The sequence below is a fragment of the Sarcophilus harrisii genome, chromosome 6 (genome assembly GCF_902635505.1).
Source record: "Sarcophilus harrisii chromosome 6, mSarHar1.11, whole genome shotgun sequence".
NCBI classification, from domain to species: domain Eukaryota; kingdom Metazoa; phylum Chordata; class Mammalia; order Dasyuromorphia; family Dasyuridae; genus Sarcophilus; species Sarcophilus harrisii.
The window spans coordinates 231932514-231952573 of NC_045431.1; the positions used below are offsets into that span (position 1 = coordinate 231932514).

The following is a 20060-nucleotide window of genomic DNA, read 5'->3' on the forward strand; positions in this document are numbered from 1 at the left end:
TTGGAAAAATAAAAACCTATTAAAATGAGAAAAATTAAGAAATAAAAATATATACACATACATACATACACACATATATGTATGTATACCAAAAAAAGAAACTTTCCTCTCTTCTACTCTATACCTTCTTTCCCCTAAAAGGGTAAATCTCAACCGATTAGGAGAAAAGATTCATGTTTTCTATCCCTCAGCCCTATATATGAATTTCAACAGGGAAAAGAGACGGTGAGAGAACATCTCTTCTGTAGTCAGAGAAAGGATAACAAAGGATATAAATGATAATAAAAAATGAAAATATGTCTTAAGATTTGCAAAAACACTTTTGGAGAATAGCCCTGATGTTCCACACAACAGTCCAGTGAGGTAGGCACTGAGTTTAGTTCATCTGCATACTACAGATAAAGAAACTAAAGGTCAGAAAGGTTCAATAGCTTACGTGGTCACACAGCTATTGTCAGAGGGGGGAGTCAAGCTGAGGTGTTTCCGACTCCACGTACAACATGACTCTATGTACAACACTCTACCTACTCTGCTGATCATGTCCCTTACTCAAGCATAACTGCTGGTAGCTGGAGTGGGACTTTTCTTGAGAAATAAGACGTTCTTCTCCAAATTATTTATGTTCTTAGGCTAGATACTTTTTCCCTGATTTGAGAGCAATAGTAGATTAACTGAAATGTTTATACATATTTGCCTAGAATACACGGTGAACTTCCAGAGGTTCTCTTGCTACCTTCAGATTTACAAGATCAAATGTGAAGATCAACTAGATCAAAACACTTCCCAATTTTAGGGAATTCTTTCCTTTTGTAATTTAGCTTTCAAAAATAAATTCAACATCTTGAATATCTTCAAGATATTTCTTACGTACATGCATATGTATATATGTATGTATGTATATAATGAAGTATTTCCAAGAGATAATAGAGGTAGCAAATATGCTCATAAAACTGTGAATTGAGTCACAAGTATTCTTTCCACAACCTCTTCATGCCTTCTTTTCACTATGAATTCTGGTCCACATCCTTCCATTAATCCTTCATAGAAGATCCACATAAGAAGCTGAAGGTTCTATTCCTCCTACTCTGAGAGTTGTGATAATCCTGCAACTGTTCTCTGGCCACCTACTGTCCGTTATTCTGCATGACCATACTGTTTTTCAGCCACATGCTACCAATCATGATTTTTATGTCAATTTTGGTGTAAAAACTACCTATTCTTTTCAGTATTTGTCTTTTCTGTCTCCCTTTCAGTTCTTTGCAATTAAAATTCTTTTAATAAGATGGCATCTCATGATTTTCATCACAGTGGGAAAATACTGGGGCAAAAAAAATGAATTGACTACAACCCCATGAAACAGTACAGAACATCTAGCAATAACATTCATTTTTTTCCTAATTATTCAGAGGGAAGGTGCTCTTATTTATTTATTTTTTTAGCAAAACTGTTAAGTAAAGATAAGAAATGTATTTTTGTCAGGAACAACTCTGATATGCTCTAGTTTTAATTTTTTTTAATCTGATTCCTCCATCTCAGATCAGAAAAACTGCATCTAACTCAGATCTGGTGATACTTCTGATCAGCATATAAGTTTTGAACTACTCCATTTATGATCAAGATCAGTTTACTCTCACTTAGGCTACCAAAGGGGCTCATTGTATCAATGACAGACTTAGTGTGAAAATCTGAAATTATTCAGAATGCTGTCAATCAGGCCAGCCTCAGGCTTACCTGGTGGCAGGAATTAACAGGTGGGCCTCACCACAAGCAGCTCCATTTCTAATTTATACTAAATCTCTTGAAATTATTGTTTAACAGATTGAAAAAAAAATTAAATCCTGCTTGAAACTAATGCATTTTAGTTTAGCATCAGGCAACATGATAATTTAGGACCTTGTCCAAGTCGATATACTTGTTTGTAAACAAAATATGGGCCACACACTGTTCACTAAAGAGAATAGCCAATTTAGTTTCCTCTCCTTTATTTAAGCATTCAAGTAACCTCTACCTTTAAAACCCAGTGTGATTCTCAAAATAATACACCAATCTGAAGCGTTGAACACAGCTAATTTCTGAGGCCTTCACTCTTCAAGCCTTGTTTCAAATCTGGTTTCAGTTATAGTAAAATCAATCTGGTGATTTAATCCTTCATTTTTCACAAGGAAATCAAGCAGTAAAATCAAACTTGGATTGGATATAATGGCTGGAGAACTACACTTGAGATTCAAATGCTTGGATTCCAATTGTACTATGCTTGTTAGCAGTGTGACTGACTGTAGCAAAGTCAAAAAAAACTGCAGAATATTTATTTGTCATCTAATCTAACCAAGAGCCGCCTCAACACCACCTTCAGCAGGTGGCCAAACATCTCTGATGGGAAGGCAACCACTGCTGTCGTGGACACCTCAAAGGGCAGAGCTTTCCCTCGGGTCCACCCCAAATCTGCTTCTCTGCAGCACCTAATTCTTTGAGACCTCTCAGGCCCAATGTCTTTATATAAATACACCCTTGTCAGCTTCTTCCTCCAAACCCCTTCGGTTCCCGCCTGGCTCACGTCAGGAGCATCCTTCTCCAGCTGATCTCCATATTCTGGAGCCCCGACGTCCCTCTCTGTTGCCAGTCCCAGCACTCTCATCGAGGTGCTTGTTTCCTCTGCCCTGTACCACGGTGGCCATCTCCTATAGACATCCTCAGCCTTGCCACATCCTTCTGCCCCATATCTAACCCATGCACTGCGGTCAGATTTATCTTCCTAAAGCACAACTCTGATTATGATGTCACCATGTCAAAATATTTTTTCACCAAATGAATCTTGCTATGTTCTGGTAGATTCTGGTTTTCCTAGAGAAAGAAACTCTGGGACATCATGTCCTGGCCCCAAATTTTTTGGCGCTCTTTCACAGTGACCGACAGAAATCAAAACTTTATCTCCTGATACTCAAGGCCCTCTACAACTGGTCCCGCCCTCTCTTTCCACTCTCATTTCCCACACCTCCCTCTTCTCCACTCCTGCAAAGCTAGGCCACTTGTTCCTCCCAGAGAGCTTCCACTTGGGAACCTTGGCTCCTACCGATCCCCGGGCCTGCTCCGATTGTCCCAGTTCCTATGAGCCTTTTGGGTCATCTCTAGGAACCCTCCCCTGATTCCCTAAAGCTAACTGCTCCTTCCTTTGAGCCCACATAGCAAGGCTGAACTTCTGTGTCTGGTCTTTTCTCCCTCTGCTAGGTCATTAGCATATGAGCATTATATATATAACTTATATATATTATATATGAACACTGGCTTTTAAGTTCAGGGCCTGTGTCTTTTTCTTCACAATCTTTGCAGAGCCTGCTTAGCACATGGCCTGCAAACGAACATTTGCTGACTTAAAGTACCTGCTACATGTGGCAGATTCTGGTTTCCCTAAACACTCCACGCATGAAGTAGATAAGGAGACAAAATAACACTGCCGCAGAGCTATAGAAACTTAGAAGTACTAGTATTACTAATACCCATGATGATAATAGCGCCTGTGGACCTAAGCACAGAGAAACCAAATACAAGAAATCCTAACTGAAACTCAAATAGGCTGATAAATGGACAGTTACTTTCCAAACTGTCCTTCTCTGCTATTCCTGGGACACGCAACAAGTGGGAGCCAGAATGAGCAATGAGCAGCCTCTTTTTATGAAGGAGACTAGTCCTACGGAAGTGACTTGGTCACCAGCTCATAAGTAGTAGAACTGTGACTGAAACCCTAGGTCCTTCAGCTGGCCCCATGACCCAGGGGTGCCTCTTTCTGGGTACAAAATATTAGTGCCCATGTTTTTTTATACATTTTGCAAATCAACAGCAGAGCCCAAGGTAGGACTCGGGTTTCTGACTCAACTCCTTGCTTTAGTCTGTCACCATTTTACACAGCTTTATCATGCACGCCATTAAAATAATAATGCTGCCCTAAGTAATTAGATAACTAATAAACTTCTGAATGTTCCAAAGCCATTCCCATTCAACAGGGCATCATAATGTGGGAATATCTTCAACACAGGACAGAAAACTGAATCATTTGATCATCCTCTCAAAGAGGTTCTTTAAAAACAAACCAGGTTATCTTATATGGGAAAAATAGGCTTAAATAATTCAGATTCTAAAGAAAAGAGAATAACTTTTTTTTTCAAAAATAACAGATAAAGTTACAAAAGTCACTACTAATTAGTTCATAAGCAATATTAAAACAATGATAATAATAATACTGTGAAGACTTGACACTGAGCTAAGCACTTTGCTAATATTGTATCTCATTTGATCCTCACAACAACCCTGGGAAGAAGGTGCCTTGATGATCCTCACTGTACAGATGGGGAGACTGAGGCAAAGAGAGATGAAGTGACTGGGCCCACACCCAGAGCTAGTGCATGCTTAGGGCTTCCTGCATCCAGCCCAGCCCCTTGCTGCTCCACATCCAGCTCCAGGAAGCTTCCTATGTGCCCGCTACTTCTGCGCTAAGTGCAAAGGATACAGGAAAGGCACAAGGAGTCCCCGTCCTCAAGGAACTCACGCTCCTACGGAGGCGGAACTGTGTGAACAATGGCTCACACACACCTGGTACACCCAGAGTAACCAAAGCTGATCTTGGAGGCCTGAAGAAAGGCTCGCTGCAGACACCGCAGAAGTGTAGACCAAGTAAAGGTGTGGAGCTGAGGAAGACATCTGGACTTGGAGTCTCAACAAGGGGAAAGACAGTGGCACTCTGGGAAGCTGGGGAGGTCTGTTTTAGACATCGTGCATCTTAGATGGCCACGGGCCATTCAGTTTGAGATCTCCAAAAGGTATTGTGAGACTGGAGACTGTACCCAGATACGGTAAGTGGACCCCAGGAGCTGAAGATATCATCGAATGAGTACAGAGCCCAAGAAGAGCACTGGGGTCACCCCTGGTTAGTGGCCAGGAGAAAGACCCAGCAAAGAGCAGTCAGACAGAAGTATGAGAAAACCCAAAAGGAGAGTCCAAGAGCAATTCCAAAGTCTGCTGAGATGAAGAAGAATGAATGTGGAAAAAGACCACAGGACTGGCCATTCAGAGGTCTGAATCTCCAGTCACCCTCTTCTCTGCTTGCTGCACACTCGCCGAACCCTGCCGGCCCGCTGGCTCCAGAAGGGGACTTCTTCCCCATCATGACCTCCACATTCTCCTGCTGCCAGCTTCACTCTGCAGCTCTCTCTCCTTGGATACTCATCCCATCAAACTGGCCCACCCTATTTAAATCATGGTGGCTGCTGTGCACCAGCCCCAAGACCTTCTCCCTCTAAGAGTCCAGCGTTCAGATCACAACTTCCTCTCCTTCCCAACTCCTGCCTGTCCCTCCCCCCCCCCCCCCCTTTTTTTTTTTACAAGGAAACTGTAACTCATGTCGGGGCTTCTTCAAACTCGTTAAACTCTCAGCTCCTCAGTCTCCTCAAGTCCCATGACATCCATGTTCACTGTGCCTCCTCCACACAAAGGATGATCACACTTGCATCTTATCATTACCCGTAAGCACTATCTCTTCTAAATAAAAAACTCCTTTATCTGACTGCAAACTCCCTCACCATGAGCTCCAATCCCTCCAGCCCCACTCAGTCAGCTGCAGGGGCTGTCTCCCGCCTCTAGGGCCCCATATAAAGGCCTTCACCAGCTGGTCCCATCAGTCCCCTCCTGCCTTCTGCAATCCAGCCAAACCAGCCTCCCCTCCGCTTCCTGCTCACCTCCGGCCCTCCCTCCCTTCTCCCCACACCTGCAACAGATTTCATCTTCGCTCCCACCTGACAGGATTCTTCTCTTCATTCTCAGCTCTGGCCCCCTTCTACATGAGCTCTTTTCTTCTCTCTTAACTGCTGGTGCCCTTCCCTCTCCCTCATAATTTTTATTCATCTATTACACAAACACACACACACATGTATGTGTGTATGTATGTGTGTACATATACATATATGTATACGCACATACATAGAGGTTATATATGTGTTTGTGGTCTTCCTGAACCAAAAAGAACATTTGCACCCCCAGTATCTAAGCATAGTACCTGGCACACAGTAGGTACTTCTTGTGTGATTGACGGATATTTTTTCTGCTAGCAACTGTTGAATGAAAATCTATGATATTTTCAAAACCTGTTATCTCAGCACAATTTAAAAAACAAAAACTCCTCTCCAATCCCAGGCCTTTGACCAGATGTCTTAGCTTAAAACAACCAAATTAAACCAGCAAAGAACACACAAGACAGGGACAAGAATAGGAACAGGACAGGAAGTTGGGTTCCAATGCAAACAGAACTTGTTTGAAGGATTTAGAATTAAAAAACAACATATTTTACAGATAAGGAAAACAAGGCCCTGTGGTGCCTTGCTACTTGATAAACACTTGGGGAATTAAACGGAGCAGCCAAAGGTCTTTGACAAACTTTGGTGAAAAGGCCACTCTATTTTCCAGGAAAGGGAATGGAGGCTGTGGATAGGAGCTTCGGAGGCCTCTTCAGCTCAGGAAGCAGAGGGCCGAGGTCACGGTTTGTGGAAGCATGGGGGGACGTACCCACCACGCTCCCCACACTTCCACTCCTGGGGGAACAATCCGCTCTTCCAGTCTGAAGCCAGACCTGATTTCTGGCAGGGCCCACTGGAGAAGGTCAGGACACCAAGAACTGTTCTGACTTCACAGAGGAACAGCCCCCCTGGCCTTCAGTGTCTTCATGTTCTTGGCCAAGACTTCAAAGTCTGCCATTCTTCCTATCAATGTTTCATCTGGGCTGAGTTTGAGCCAACTGGACCTCCTCCAGGAGAAGCGCGCTGGCCTTGGTACAAAGGAGAGAAAAGAGCTGGTGGCACATGTACCTTGGTGCGGGGAAGACTTGAGACCCAAGGAGCGTCTCCTGGCCACTGCACGAGACACCTCCCACTTTGCACCTCACCTGGCTGCTGAGGGGTGCGGTGAAGCCCACCGAAGCCTAGGAGCTACAGCAGAGTCACACTCTCAGCCAACAAATGGACTGACCGCATCCCCCCTTCGGTTATGAATGAAGGTTAGAAACGGTATCTCAGGCTGCAGATATTCAGGGATCAGGTGACCAATATTCCATTATAGGAGCTAATTTACTTGCTTGACTCCAAGGCAATGAGGCCTAAAGGCAGTGTAATTATTGTGCCTAATGTCCTATCTCAGAAGATATTCGTGAAATAAGAGTCCACAAAGTAATAAGAATGTACTGTTTAGTAAATAAAACTTTAGTGGGAATATAGGGACCCAAATTTGCAAGTGGCCGGTGAGATGATCTCACATAAGACAGTTAATCACTCTAGATTGTGGTTGTCTAATTTAGAGATCCAGGATGATATGTAATATACCAGCTACTTAGAATCGCGTATTCAAGTTAAATGGGAAATGCTCTACATCCTTGGAAAAGTGGCGATATCCAAACACAAGATGACGGTGTAACTAAAATGAAAAATTACTCTCGCTACACAACCATCAATTGCTATTTATTTAGCACTACCTCCAAAAATCCATGTGTGTTCATTGATTCCTATGGGAGATATTATTAACATTTTATAGATAGAGGAAAAATGAAATGACTAACACAGGACCCCTCGGCATAATCTAAAGAAGAACCGGGAACAGAGTCAAATCAACTGACTCCCAGAGCATTTTCCAAGCCAATAAGCCATACTTCTTTCCATAGAAAAATTGTTTTCGACACATACGGACTACTCAGGCCCAAAAAAACAATAGTTTCTTTAAATGTACTTTAATCTTTAAAAAATGTTTTAGTGATGCTTTTATCTTTTTATAACATTGATTCAGTAGTTGCTTTTCTGAAAAGCACATGAAGCTATTTTACTATCTATACTCAACATACGTGAATGGCAACTACTTGCCATAATCTGGAATGATTAACCCTTTACATGTAGGACAACTCGTGTCTCCCTGTATTGGATAGACATTCTAGAAAGGTTGGGCAAGGTCATTTCTAAGGGATGTAGAATATAATGCACACAAGAATTATCATTGAGCTTATTCATTCTAAAAAACAAACTAGGAACCAACAGTAAGGTCTACAAACTGCTCTAGCTTTCTAAAATGAAAAAAAGGAGTGGTGGGTGGAAAACCAAATTTCCAAAGCCAGTTCTATGTAGCATCTATTCAAATATACAGTAGAGGAGCATGGTACTTGTGTACAAATGAGTAATTCCAAGAAAAATATGCCCCCAAAGAAATGTCAAAAACGAATTAATCAGTCTTCAAAGAAACACACTGTGGAATAAATGACTATAAAAACACATTTGTACAAACCAGAGTACAAATGTGAATAGTCAGGTACTCCTATGAGGTATCCATCCTCTTCTCACATTCAGAGAGACAGACAAAAAAGTAAGTGACTGCTCAGGACCACAGTGAGTCAGAATCTTCTGTTCAACCCGTAAAAATCAATGTTACCTCTTACTCCCATCAATATACTTCTTGTAGATCTAGACCAAGGCTCTTCTATTTAAAGTCTTCTACAAGGGAATATTTTTTCTCTTATTTTCCCATCCCTCTTTCACTCAAGTCCTTTATATATAAATATATAATTGATCCTCTACAGCCTACTGGAATCCTTTTCAGCCAAACATGCACATAGAAGAACTAAGGCTGGAAGAGGGATGGGTGGAAAGGGAAAAGGAAAACGTGTTTTTCATTCATTTATGACCAAAACCTTTTAGTGTTTATGGGAAACTACCACAATCTTTAAAAGAAAAGCTTCTTGAGGACAGGGCTTGATCCATCACTGTGAACACAGACTTTTTAGTTTAATAATTATGCATATTATTTTCAGTATTAAATAAAATCAACAAATTGAGGGTAACTGATAAATATTTATTAACAATAATAAGGAAATCTACAAGTGGCATCTTGCGTTCAAGAGACCAAGGTTAATATTGTCTTTTGCATTAAACTCTGGTTTAATAATGTAATAATTCAGGGTCTAACAACAGTTTTCTATCTATTCTGTGAAATGTGATAAGGTAGAAAATAAAGTTATTCAAAGTTCCTTTTTTCAACAAAATTAAAGTTTGCTTTGACCTTCTCTCTACTCACACAGCCATCTCCTGAATTCAGACTCCTGTAAGAGCCTTCCAATTCATCCTCTTATATCAAATTTCCTCCACATAGCTGCCAAAGTGATTTTTCTAAAGCAGAAATCTGACCATGTCACTGTTGTGCTCAATCAATGCCAGTGGTGTCCTACTATTACCTTTAGGTTAAAAAATAAATACACCTGGCATGGAAAGACCATCCTCTGGCTCCAAACTACCTTGTAAGCCTCATGCATTAGTCCCTTTAATGCATACCCTAACCAATCTGGCTTTCTTGCTGTCCCTCAAACTCAATACTCAACCATCCATTTGCCCCATGCCTATATGTCATTCCCTCTTACCCTCAATACTAGACTCCCCAAGATCCCTTTAAAGCCCAACTCAAAAATCGCAGTCCACATGGGGCCTTTCCTCATCTTCTCAGATACTAGTCTTCTCAACAAAATTAACTGGGAAATAATTTGTGCATATACATACATACATACATACATATATTTTGTTGAGGCAATTGGGGTTAAGTGACTTGCCCAGGATCACACAGCTAGTAAGTGTTAAGTGTCTGAAGCCAGATTTGAACTCATCCTCCTGACTTCAGGGCTGGTGCTCTATCCACTGTACCACCTAGCTGCTCATATATATATATATGTTATATATCATCTATATACATCTATATGTTTTGTATATTATATATATATATTAAATTATTATTATTATTTTTTTTTACCTGAAGCAATTGGGGTTAAGTAACTTGCCCAGGGTCACACAGCTAGGAAGTGTTAAGTGTCTGAGGCCAGATTTAAACTCAGATCCTCTCGACTTCAGAGCTAGTGCTCTATCCACTGCACCACCTAGCTGCCCCTAATTTTGTGGGCAGGGGAATGTTTCTTTTGCTTTTTGTATTTCCAGTGTTTAACATATTGCCTGGCATACTGTAAGCACTTATAATAAACACTTTCAGATGAAACTCTAAACCACCAATACACATCTACTGATTGATTTTTCATAAATGACAATTTCATAAGAATTGCATTTAGATTTCCAAAACTTTTGTTATATTTCCTTAATGCATTCTCAAATACTCAATATTTCTTAAAATAAAGGGCCATTTCTAAACCTTGCCAAATACTAAGCCATGTGAAGCATCATGAAACTAACCCATTGCTGACAGTAAAGTATGTTTCCTTGCTTCTCAGCAGAGTGATGGAAAATTATAGGTATAGAATGATATGACTTTGACATTGTATGCTGAACTATACTTCTCTGTTATAAGAAAGGGATCTTCAGTTGGGGGGAAGAAATCACTAGAAAGTTAAGAGTGATTTATTTTAATCAGTAAAATTTTTTTTCAAAAAAGGTAAAAAATTAATTATTTTTTTTAACAATTTTTTAAATTTTTTTAAATTTTTGACACACCGAAGGTCTCAAAAATAATCTTTATTATTCTAGGTTTCAGGTCATGTGGAGGGTCACATCAAATCTTCATGTGTCTGTTTTGGAGAAACAGAAAGACTAAAAGATCTGATCAACACAAAGTCTGAAATATTTAAGAATCACAAAAACTTTCAGAGAAAAAGACCATAAAAGGTCTAAGACGGCACTGGCCCTTGCCCAGCAACCTTCACAAGAGCCCAAGGGTGTCCCTGGTTCCTCTCCAGAGGCTGGAGACCCCGGTCTCCCAAGGTCAATCAGCGCCCTGTCGCTGGCTTCAGGGGTCCCCCAAGAGCTGAGGCTGCCTGAGGCTGACTTGCTCTCTATCCGCACTGCCCAGAGCTGCTAAAGGGAGGACTCAGCAAGGAGCCTACACCGAGCTGCCCTGGAGGGGACCGCCTCCTGCAGCCCCCAGAGGCTCCGGCCTCAGGGCCAGAAGCCCGATCTCCCCGTGGGACAAGTCTGTGTGCCCAGAGAAAAGAATGAAAAAGGAGGGCAGCACCGGAGGACCACTAGTGTTCCAAAGGCAGCCCCTCAACAAGAGACTCCGTCCAACTTCAGGGACTCTGCCGCCGGCCGAGATGAAACTCACCCACCAACCCCCAGCTCGGTCAGGAGACCAGGCTTGTGCCTCCCGATTCTGCTAGCACTCCACTCCCTCTTATTTACTTGGCGTCCACATGGCATGTCCCACCGGGGCCGCACCCACTTCACTCTGGGAGACGAGGGACGCTTCTTGTCTACATTCCTGGTGCCCCACAGTGCCTGACTCCTAACAGGCTCTCAATCCATGTGAACTGAACTGAAATGAACTGAATTGGGTAATGGAAAACACTGGAACTTTCTGATGAGGGACTCAACAGGCTACTTAGAGCTGAAGGGAGAGGAGCTGTCCGGGCAGCAGATCCCCTAGGACAATATTTCCACGAGCGAATGAATGGAAAAGCATTTCTAAGTGCTTAGCAGAATCTGGTTTCCCTTTTTTTTCTTCCATATGGTCTTTAAACAAGAAAATGTATGAAGGGCTAAAGCAGAAGGGCAGGAAAATTAGTAGTGATCTGCAACACTCAAGAAGACAAAGATACACTAGTGATAAAGCAGAGGAGAAAAAGGAAAGTATGGGATAAAAAAGTTCAAAAAATTCATCAAGTTTTGCCACATACTAAACAGGTCTGTAGAGAAAGTAAAGCAAAAAACAAGAACAATTGTTGTGTCCTGCTTTCCTGAGGATGGTGGAAATATGGAGTCCATTTATTACAAGGTCTTCCCCCTTTTTTATACCCCCATATTCTTATGTAACCAGTATATTCTGCACACATGGGACCACATAAACAACTTGCTATGGTACGTAGTTTGCCACCTGCTATCCCTCTGCTTCAATCTCTACCCAGGTTATAACTGCCCCCTGACTTCTCAGGAAGGCTGAGAGCTCTTAGGGGGGATGGGGAGCCGGACCAGACACTGTCAGCAGGTTCCCTCTGGGCTGAAGGGTCTTACCTCACCCAGAGTCCCCCACTGTCTGTGACCCTCTACAAACAATAAATAGCAATAGGGAAGTCTATTAAAACAAAACTAAAGCCAAGTAATATTTCTTCCATTTCTATATTATTGAAAAAATGCTTCTTTTATGTTCTTATGTAAGCTATTCCAGAGTTCCCTAAAAACTATCTCTTTTGTGGCTAAGTAAAAAAAGATACCTTTGAGAAGACAACTTACAATATGCTTACTATATGTTTAAACATCAAGTCTATGATCTCACTGGTGACAAAACTCCCTCTGTCAACACAGATGAGTGACTATTGGGCTAGTTGATCTTGAGAAGGTTCCTGGAACCCTAAGAAATCTGCCCCAGGTTAAACTTTCTATGCATAGTAGAGAGATAGGACCTGTATCTAAGTCTTGGGTCCCCAACACTGTCTCAGCTCAGCTATGCTCTCATCTGTCTGCTCCTTATAAGTGAGACAGAAATTTCATCCCAAATTCTATCATTACTTTCACTCAGTCATTCTATCTTAGACTGAAAATGGGATGTTAATAATAAGTGATTCAAATTTCTAAAATCCTGAGCTTCCACTCCAAAGGGACAGGACACTAAGTTGGGTTGGCTGAGACCTGACTGGGAAGGCCCAAAGGATGTAAGCTCCTTGCGGACTGTCTTTCATTTTGTCTCTATTCTCCTGGCACCCTTTTGGAAGGAATACTTCATAAATGCTTACTGGATTTGTTCAAAATCCTCTTTTTTGCATCACTTTATCTCTCTAGTTCCCATGAGTTCAAATATCTCTATGTAGATTCCTCCCAAATTCCCATATTCAGCCCTCATCTCTCTCCATTTTCTGACTCTCATATGACCAACTGCTTACTGAAGAACATTTTCACCTGGCTGTCCCACATGTGTTTCAGGTCCAAAGCAGAACTTGCTGACTTTCTTCCTAAACCCACTCACTTCCCCATTTTCTGATGAGGGCCTAAGTATCCTTCCAGCTGCCTAAGTCATGTTCACGAGTCCTTCACTCTTCCTCACACTCCATTTCTGCCTCAATAATCTCGTTCTCATCCAGCTCTTCTTCCCACTTACATGGTCTCCCACCCTAGTTTTTGCCCTTCACCTTGGCTCCTAATTCATTTCTCTGCTTTCAGTCTCCCCTCTCTCTGACTCATCCTTCTTCACGCAGCTGATCATGGTCTGACCACTAGTCAATCGAGAGGCACTGACCGGGTGCTTGCTATGTGGCGGGCCCTGGGCCGAGCTGACCAGGAAGCTTCAGCAGTTGAGGACACTCCCAGGATAAAACTCCTCTCCTAGCATCTAGAGTCTTTCACCTGCTGCTAATTGGCCGTCCCAGCCTTCATTCCTCCTCCTACAGCACCCTGCTTTCTCCCAGAGTCAATAATCTGTCTCTTGCTTCCACAATGGTGACCCAGCTACCTCCCATCTTTCCTGTCCATAGGAATCCCACATCCGCTTAAAGCTTCCCTCCAGGGCCACCTCCTATATGAGACCCTTCCTGATCCCCTTTTCTCAAAAATTTACTCTCTTTAAATTTGTATTTATTTACCCATACATGGGACTTTGACTTGATAGAAGGTAAGCTCTTTAAGAGCAGGGGCAATGCCTCGCAAACAGCAGTCATTTAATAAGAGCTGGGTGAACCAAGGTGACACCTCACTGTTTGCCACTTAGTGAAATAGACTACCAAACATAAAAGATGCAAATTTCTATTAAATAAGTGTCCCCAGAGAGCAAAAAGAATAAAAGCCAACTATGATTAAATTTGATTTCTGACTCCTACAGGAGTGAGCCAGATCTTTTGCTTTCATTTTCTTAATATTAAATCCCCTAAAGTTGTTCAAGTATACAAAATGTCCCTTGACAGTCAGTTCTCACCTTCTATATATCTGTCTGAACACGTGAATTTTTCAGCAAATGTGACTCATGCACTGGCATCTTGTCCAACTAACCTTGATGCTAGAAGGGCCCCCAAGCTGACAAAAATCTAAGGCTAAAACACTCTCCCTTACATAGATCAATCATGATGACTTCAGAGAGCTGAATCAGCTTTACAATAGACATACACTGGCAAACTCCGTTTATATTTTTCCTTACAAATTATCGACCTTCACCCTCTAAACTAGTTTGGTAATTTTCCTCTTCTAATATGATGGGGAAGAGGGAAGGAGAAGGAAAGAAAAGTAACTTTGGAGAAAGACTCAATCTTGGAATATGAACTAATCCCCATGTGTTTTACAGAGAATCACCAAGTTAAAATGACAAGACAACAAAAGCCTACACCTGAGCAAAGTTCAGAGTTTACTGTCATGAAAAGCTGAACAAAATGAGAACACAATTTGACATCACTGGAAAAAGAAGGTTCAAAAGGAAAGCAATGATTCAGGTAACACTTTACTCTTCAAAATTAACTTTAAAAAATTCCTATATCAGTGACTGGGAATTACCTCGTGAAAATCTTCACTAAAATAGTGTCATCATGTAGTATCAAATGATATTAAAATAATATCATCCCAGTGTTTTTCTGATTCATGCATTTATCTTCATGACAAACACTAGGGGATGGGGAGGAAGGAGGAAAAAGCAGAATATTTTTGTCACTTTGCTGAGACACCGTGTCTATCAGCCACCACCACTCCACCTGGTGGCAAGAGCCACCAAAAACTGGTCAGAGGCTACTAGAGAATGCAGTCTCCAGAATACAAACAAGACATATATAAATACACATACATACATACATACGAGAGAGAGAGAGACAGAAAGAGAGAGAGAGAGAGAGAGAGAGAGAGAGAGCGAGAGAGAGAGAGAGCGCACAAGAGTGCCTCAGTCACAAAAGAGAAGTCGATCACCATTAAGGATGAATTATAACAGGATAAAAGTGAAAATGGGAGAAGGCTACTTACAACCACCCTCCTCCCACTTGAGCTCCAACCTTCAGAGTGCCCAGAATCTGCATCACTCTCCCCTGTTAACTCTCTACACCTTCCACTATGGGTAAACTTTACTTTAATTAATATAGTTAACAGAAGCCTGCAATATAGCTTTTAGTTATTTGCCAGTAACAGAAACCCATGGGATACTCTAGTCTGATTCCATCCAAAAATAAAAATGGATAAACAGAACTCAAACAAAATTAAAACTGAGTCTGACTGCCCACACTTATTTTCACACATGAGGAAAAATAGCAGTTCTCTTAGAAGCCTGGAGTAGACATACTGTATCTTTAGAACACAATGTTAAAAATATGCCCCCTTCTCCCCTACCTGTTTCTCACTCAAAGCTGTGATTTTGGCTTGGAGTTCATGAAGCTGCTTCTTCAGATCAGCATTCTGATTGGAAAGAAAAAAATATCTGTGAGGAAGATACTTCATTTGTTAACGCAGAATAGTAGCAAGGGGACTTTAGACATCTATTGTATTATAAAGGATGAACCACTCCAAGCAGTTAGCATTAACTTTACCCAGCTGTCTCATCCCCTGATACATGAGTCCTCCAGGCTGACTTCAGGCACTACTGAGGAGAGGGGCAACGTTTTCTAGAATGGTTTCAAATTAAAAGGTAGCTCAGCTAATAACACACTAGTGGCTTGACAGCATCTTCCACTGAAATGAACCTTGCTGCCAACAAATCATATTCTTGGGTCACATATTTAAAGAAATTATCCTATTCCAAAACAAAAAAACAAGATAATATATGTGTGCACCTCTCTCCTTCACACACACACACACACACACACACACACACACACACACTCTCTCTCACTCTCACACACTCACTCTCTCTCTCTCTTTCTCGCTCGCTCTCTCTCTCTCTCTCTCTCTTTCTCCCCCCACCCAGTCCCTCCCTTCCCCCCATTCCTTATTTAGCTAAAGCCTAAATTTGGAAAAGGTCTCATTACGATGACTGATGAAACTGCCCAATCACATCATGATATGTCTATAAAGGCACTTCCTCGACTCTGAAAATTCTAAGAATTCATAGATGTACATCCACACCCCTTTAAAATGTATTCTACTTGCTTTTACTGAGATGAACATGAAAACAAATACAGCAGATTAATTGTATTCCAATGAGATTGTTTTTACTTAACCATTCTTTTGTAAAGCTCTTCTAATTCACCCCCACTAATTTCTATCATGTTTTATGTCCTCCTCATGCAGCTCTTCTGACCCAGGAAGTCCCCATGCTAATCTCATGCCAGAACTCGCATGTGAAGAAAATGGGTTATGAGATAGGGCCCATCTGGTACCAGGGAGGCAGGTCTCCCTCAGAAGAAGACCTAGCAAGGTAGCTCAGCCTTCTCTCTCTGAGACGAGAGATTGTCTTGCCGTGCCATTACATGGTGTGCTACAGAAACAAATACTTAGAAGGAATCACTGAATAGGTCTGTTTAAAATAAGCAAATATTTTAGTGTTTCCTATTTTAGGTTCTACTTCTAAGGCACAGCATGCCAATCTTTCAGATTCATTTTAATGTGCATTATGTACAAGTTCAAAAAGGAAACACTCATCTTGGAAAAATGGACAGCCAGAGAGGAATAAGTACCATTTACCGGAATCAATGGATTACACCAAGACACAGGGAAAACGAAGCCACAGAGCTTTGAGTTTGTAAAAATAACCTTTTCCTGTCTTACTAAAAGATGGGCTAAAATGCTATTATTAAAACTCCAGGGATTTTTTTCTTTAGAAGGGTACAAACCTGCTATGTTTAATAAACAAGAAAATTTATCCACGCACACACCCATGGTTCTAGGTTTCCTTTGAATTGCTTACAAAAATGAGGGAAATTCTTCTTTGATTTCTAGAAAGCAAATTTTGACCAAAAAATAGACATTTATATATATACATATATACACATACACACATATGTAAACTTATGATTCCCAGAAGTTATAAAAGCTGTGATGTCAGAACACCCAATAAATTATATATATGTGTGTGTATGCGTATGTATATATACATATATATGTCTGTATGCCTGTTTATGTGTATATGGCAAAAGATAACTTTTTAATGAATGGAGAGAAAGTAGAATGGTCAAGTCAATATGTGCCTACCAAATTCAAGGAAAAATCCACAGAATATTCTCCAGATTGATACAAATGGTGATATGTATACCCCTTGGAGATCAAAATTATTCATTTGTGTAGAGAAGACCTTATAAAATATTGACTACACATAGAGAAATCTTGAGGAGTTAAGTGATCTTGAACAATTATACAAACACAAAAAATACATTTTGAGTAACAATTATGCTCAGCTATTTTCAATAACTATAAGATCCCAGAAGGTCTCACAATCACCCAAGTTAAGACAGCAAACGCTTCACATTTTTGTCAAGATCTAAAAAGCAATTATTCTAGTACTAATGACAAAAAGTAATAAATGAGATACATGCTATTCACATGAAAAAATAACTCCAAGAAGAAGCTCTTCCCTCACCTCTTAAAGCATGAAGATCTCTGCCTAGGACAACAGTTTTTAAAGGTCAGACAATTCTTTAATGCCTAAAGAGCTCCCTTAAAGAATTTCATCATCATTTTTATTTTCTAACTTCAGGAGTGAATGAATGAATAAAAGTAAATATTTACCTGTGGATCTTGCTTCATTTGAGCAACCAGTTTCTAAGGAAAAAAAAAGAAAAAGAGAGCCATTAATTTCTAGATGGTAACTCTAGGAGAGTTGCATTCTTCAGGTTTTATAGACAGATAAAGTCCCAAAGATTAAGCTACAATTTAAACTGTTGCTGTTATTTTTTAATTGGCTAAGCTCAAAAGGGATCCTAAATCTTATACAACCTATATCAATGAGCATTCAGATAAGACATCCTAATCAACTCCAAAGCTAGACTGCCACCTATATCTTTTATTTATTTATTAAAGTGTTTTATTTATAAAACAATATGTAATTTTTCAACATTGAGCCTTGCAAAACCTTCTGTTCCAAATTTTCCCCTCCTTCCCCTCACCCTCTCCACTAGATGGCAGGTAGTCCAATACATTAAATATGTTAAAATATATGTTAAATTCAATATATGTATACATATTTATACAGTTACCTTGCTGCACAAGAAAAATCAAATCAAGAAGGAAGGAAAAAAACTGCATAAGAAAACATGATGCAAGCAAATAATATCAGAGAGCATGAGAATGCTATGTTGTGTTCCACACTCAATTCCCACAGGTCTCTCTCTGGGTGTAGATGTCTCTCTTTATCACTGAACAAGTGGAACTGGTCATACTCATCTCATTATTGAAGAGAGCTCCGTGCATTAGAATGATCATCTATAATCTTGTTGTTGCCATGTATAATGCTCTTCTGGTTCTGCTCATTTCAATTAGCATCAGTTCATGTAAGTCTCTCCAGGACTTTCTGAAATCATCCTGCTGGTCATTTCTTAGAACAATAATATTCCATAGCATTCATATAGCAGAACTTATTCAGCCATTCTCCAACTGATGGGCATCCGCTCAGTTTCCAGTTTCTGGCCACTACAAAGAAGGCTGCCACAAACATTCTTGCATATATAGGTCCTTTTCCCTCCTTTAAGATCTCTTTGGGTTATAAGCCCAATAGAAATACTGCTGGATCAAAGAGTGTGCACAGTTTGATAACCCTTTGGGCATAGTTCCAAACTACTCTCCAGAATGGTTGAATTTGTTCACAACTCCACCAACAACGCATCAGTGTCCCAGTTCTCCCACATTCTCTCCATCATTCGTCATTATCTTTTCCCGTCATTCTAGCTAATCTAACAGGTGTGTAGTGGCACCTCAGAGTTGTCTTAATTTGCATTTCTCTGATCAAATTTTCATATGACTACAAATAGTTTCAATTTTTTCATCTGAAAATTATCTGTTCATATCCTTTGACCATTTGTCAATTGGAGAATGGTTTGAATTTGAATCAATTCTCTATATATTTTACAAATGAGGCCTTTATCAGAACCTTTCAATGTAAAAATGTTTTCCCAGTTTATTGCTTCCCTTCTAATCTTGCCTGCATTTGTTTTGTTTGTACAAAAACTTTTTAACTTAATATAATCAAAATTATTTATTTTGTGATCAATAATGATCTCTAATTCTTCTTTGGTCACAAATTCCTTCCACCTCCACAGATCTGGGAGGTAAACTATCCTATATTTTTCCAATTTGTTTATAATATCATGCTTTAAATCTAAATCGTGAATCCTTTTCAACCTTATCTTGGTATATGGTGTTAGGTGTGGGTTTATGCCTACTTTCTGCCACACTAGTTTCAAATTTTCTCAGCAGTTTTTGTCAAATAGTGAATTTTTATCCCAAAACCTAGGGTCTTTGGGTTTATCAAACACTAGATTGTTATACTTATTGACTATTTTGTTCCATGAGCCTAACCTATTCCACTGCTCAATTTCTTAGCCAGTACCAAATGGTTTTGGTGACTGCTGCTTTATAATACAATGTTAGATCTGGTACAGCCAGGCCACCTTCATTTGCTTTTTTTCATTAATTCCCTTGAATTGTTCTTTTGTTCTTCCAGATGAATTTCGTTGTTATTTTTTTCTAGGTCAGTAAAATAGTTTCTTGGGAGTTTGACTGGTATATTTCATTAAATAAATAGATTAATTTAGGGAGTATTGTCATCTTTATTATATTTGCTTGACTTATCCAAGAGCAATTAATATTTTTCCAATTGTTTAGATCTGATTTTATTTGTGTGGAAAGTGTTTTGTAGTTTTGCTCACATAGCTCCTGACTTTCTCTTGGCAGACAGATTCCCAAATATTTTATCCTATCGCTAGTTATATTAAATAGAATTTCTCTTTGTATCTTTTGCTGTTGGATTTTGTTAAATGATGTATAAAAATGCTGGTGATTTATATAGATTTATTTTGTATCCTGCAATTTTGTTAAAATTGTGGATTACTTCTAGTTGATTCTCTAGAGCTGCCATCTCTATCTTTATTTAATCTTGATCTGATTGTTCCTGTTCTTCGTGGATACCCCTCTTTAATGGCTTAGCATCTCTTTAAAATACCACTTTTGCCC

General features: G+C 40.1%; 1 protein-coding gene across 11 annotated transcripts in view; it reads right to left on the reverse strand.

The window, feature by feature from the left end:
- The window catches only part of PHF21A (PHD finger protein 21A), a 192471-nt gene that overhangs the window by 121996 nt on the left and 50415 nt on the right, over positions 1-20060 (reverse strand). For all 11 annotated transcript variants that reach the window (XM_023506352.2, XM_031941304.1, XM_031941305.1 and 8 more), the window contains 2 exons: positions 17622-17654; positions 15291-15356 (listed from right to left, as the gene is read on the reverse strand). In XM_023506352.2, the coding sequence (XP_023362120.1) occupies positions 15291-15356; positions 17622-17654 (99 nt within the window). The remainder of the gene's footprint in view (positions 1-15290; positions 15357-17621; positions 17655-20060) is intronic.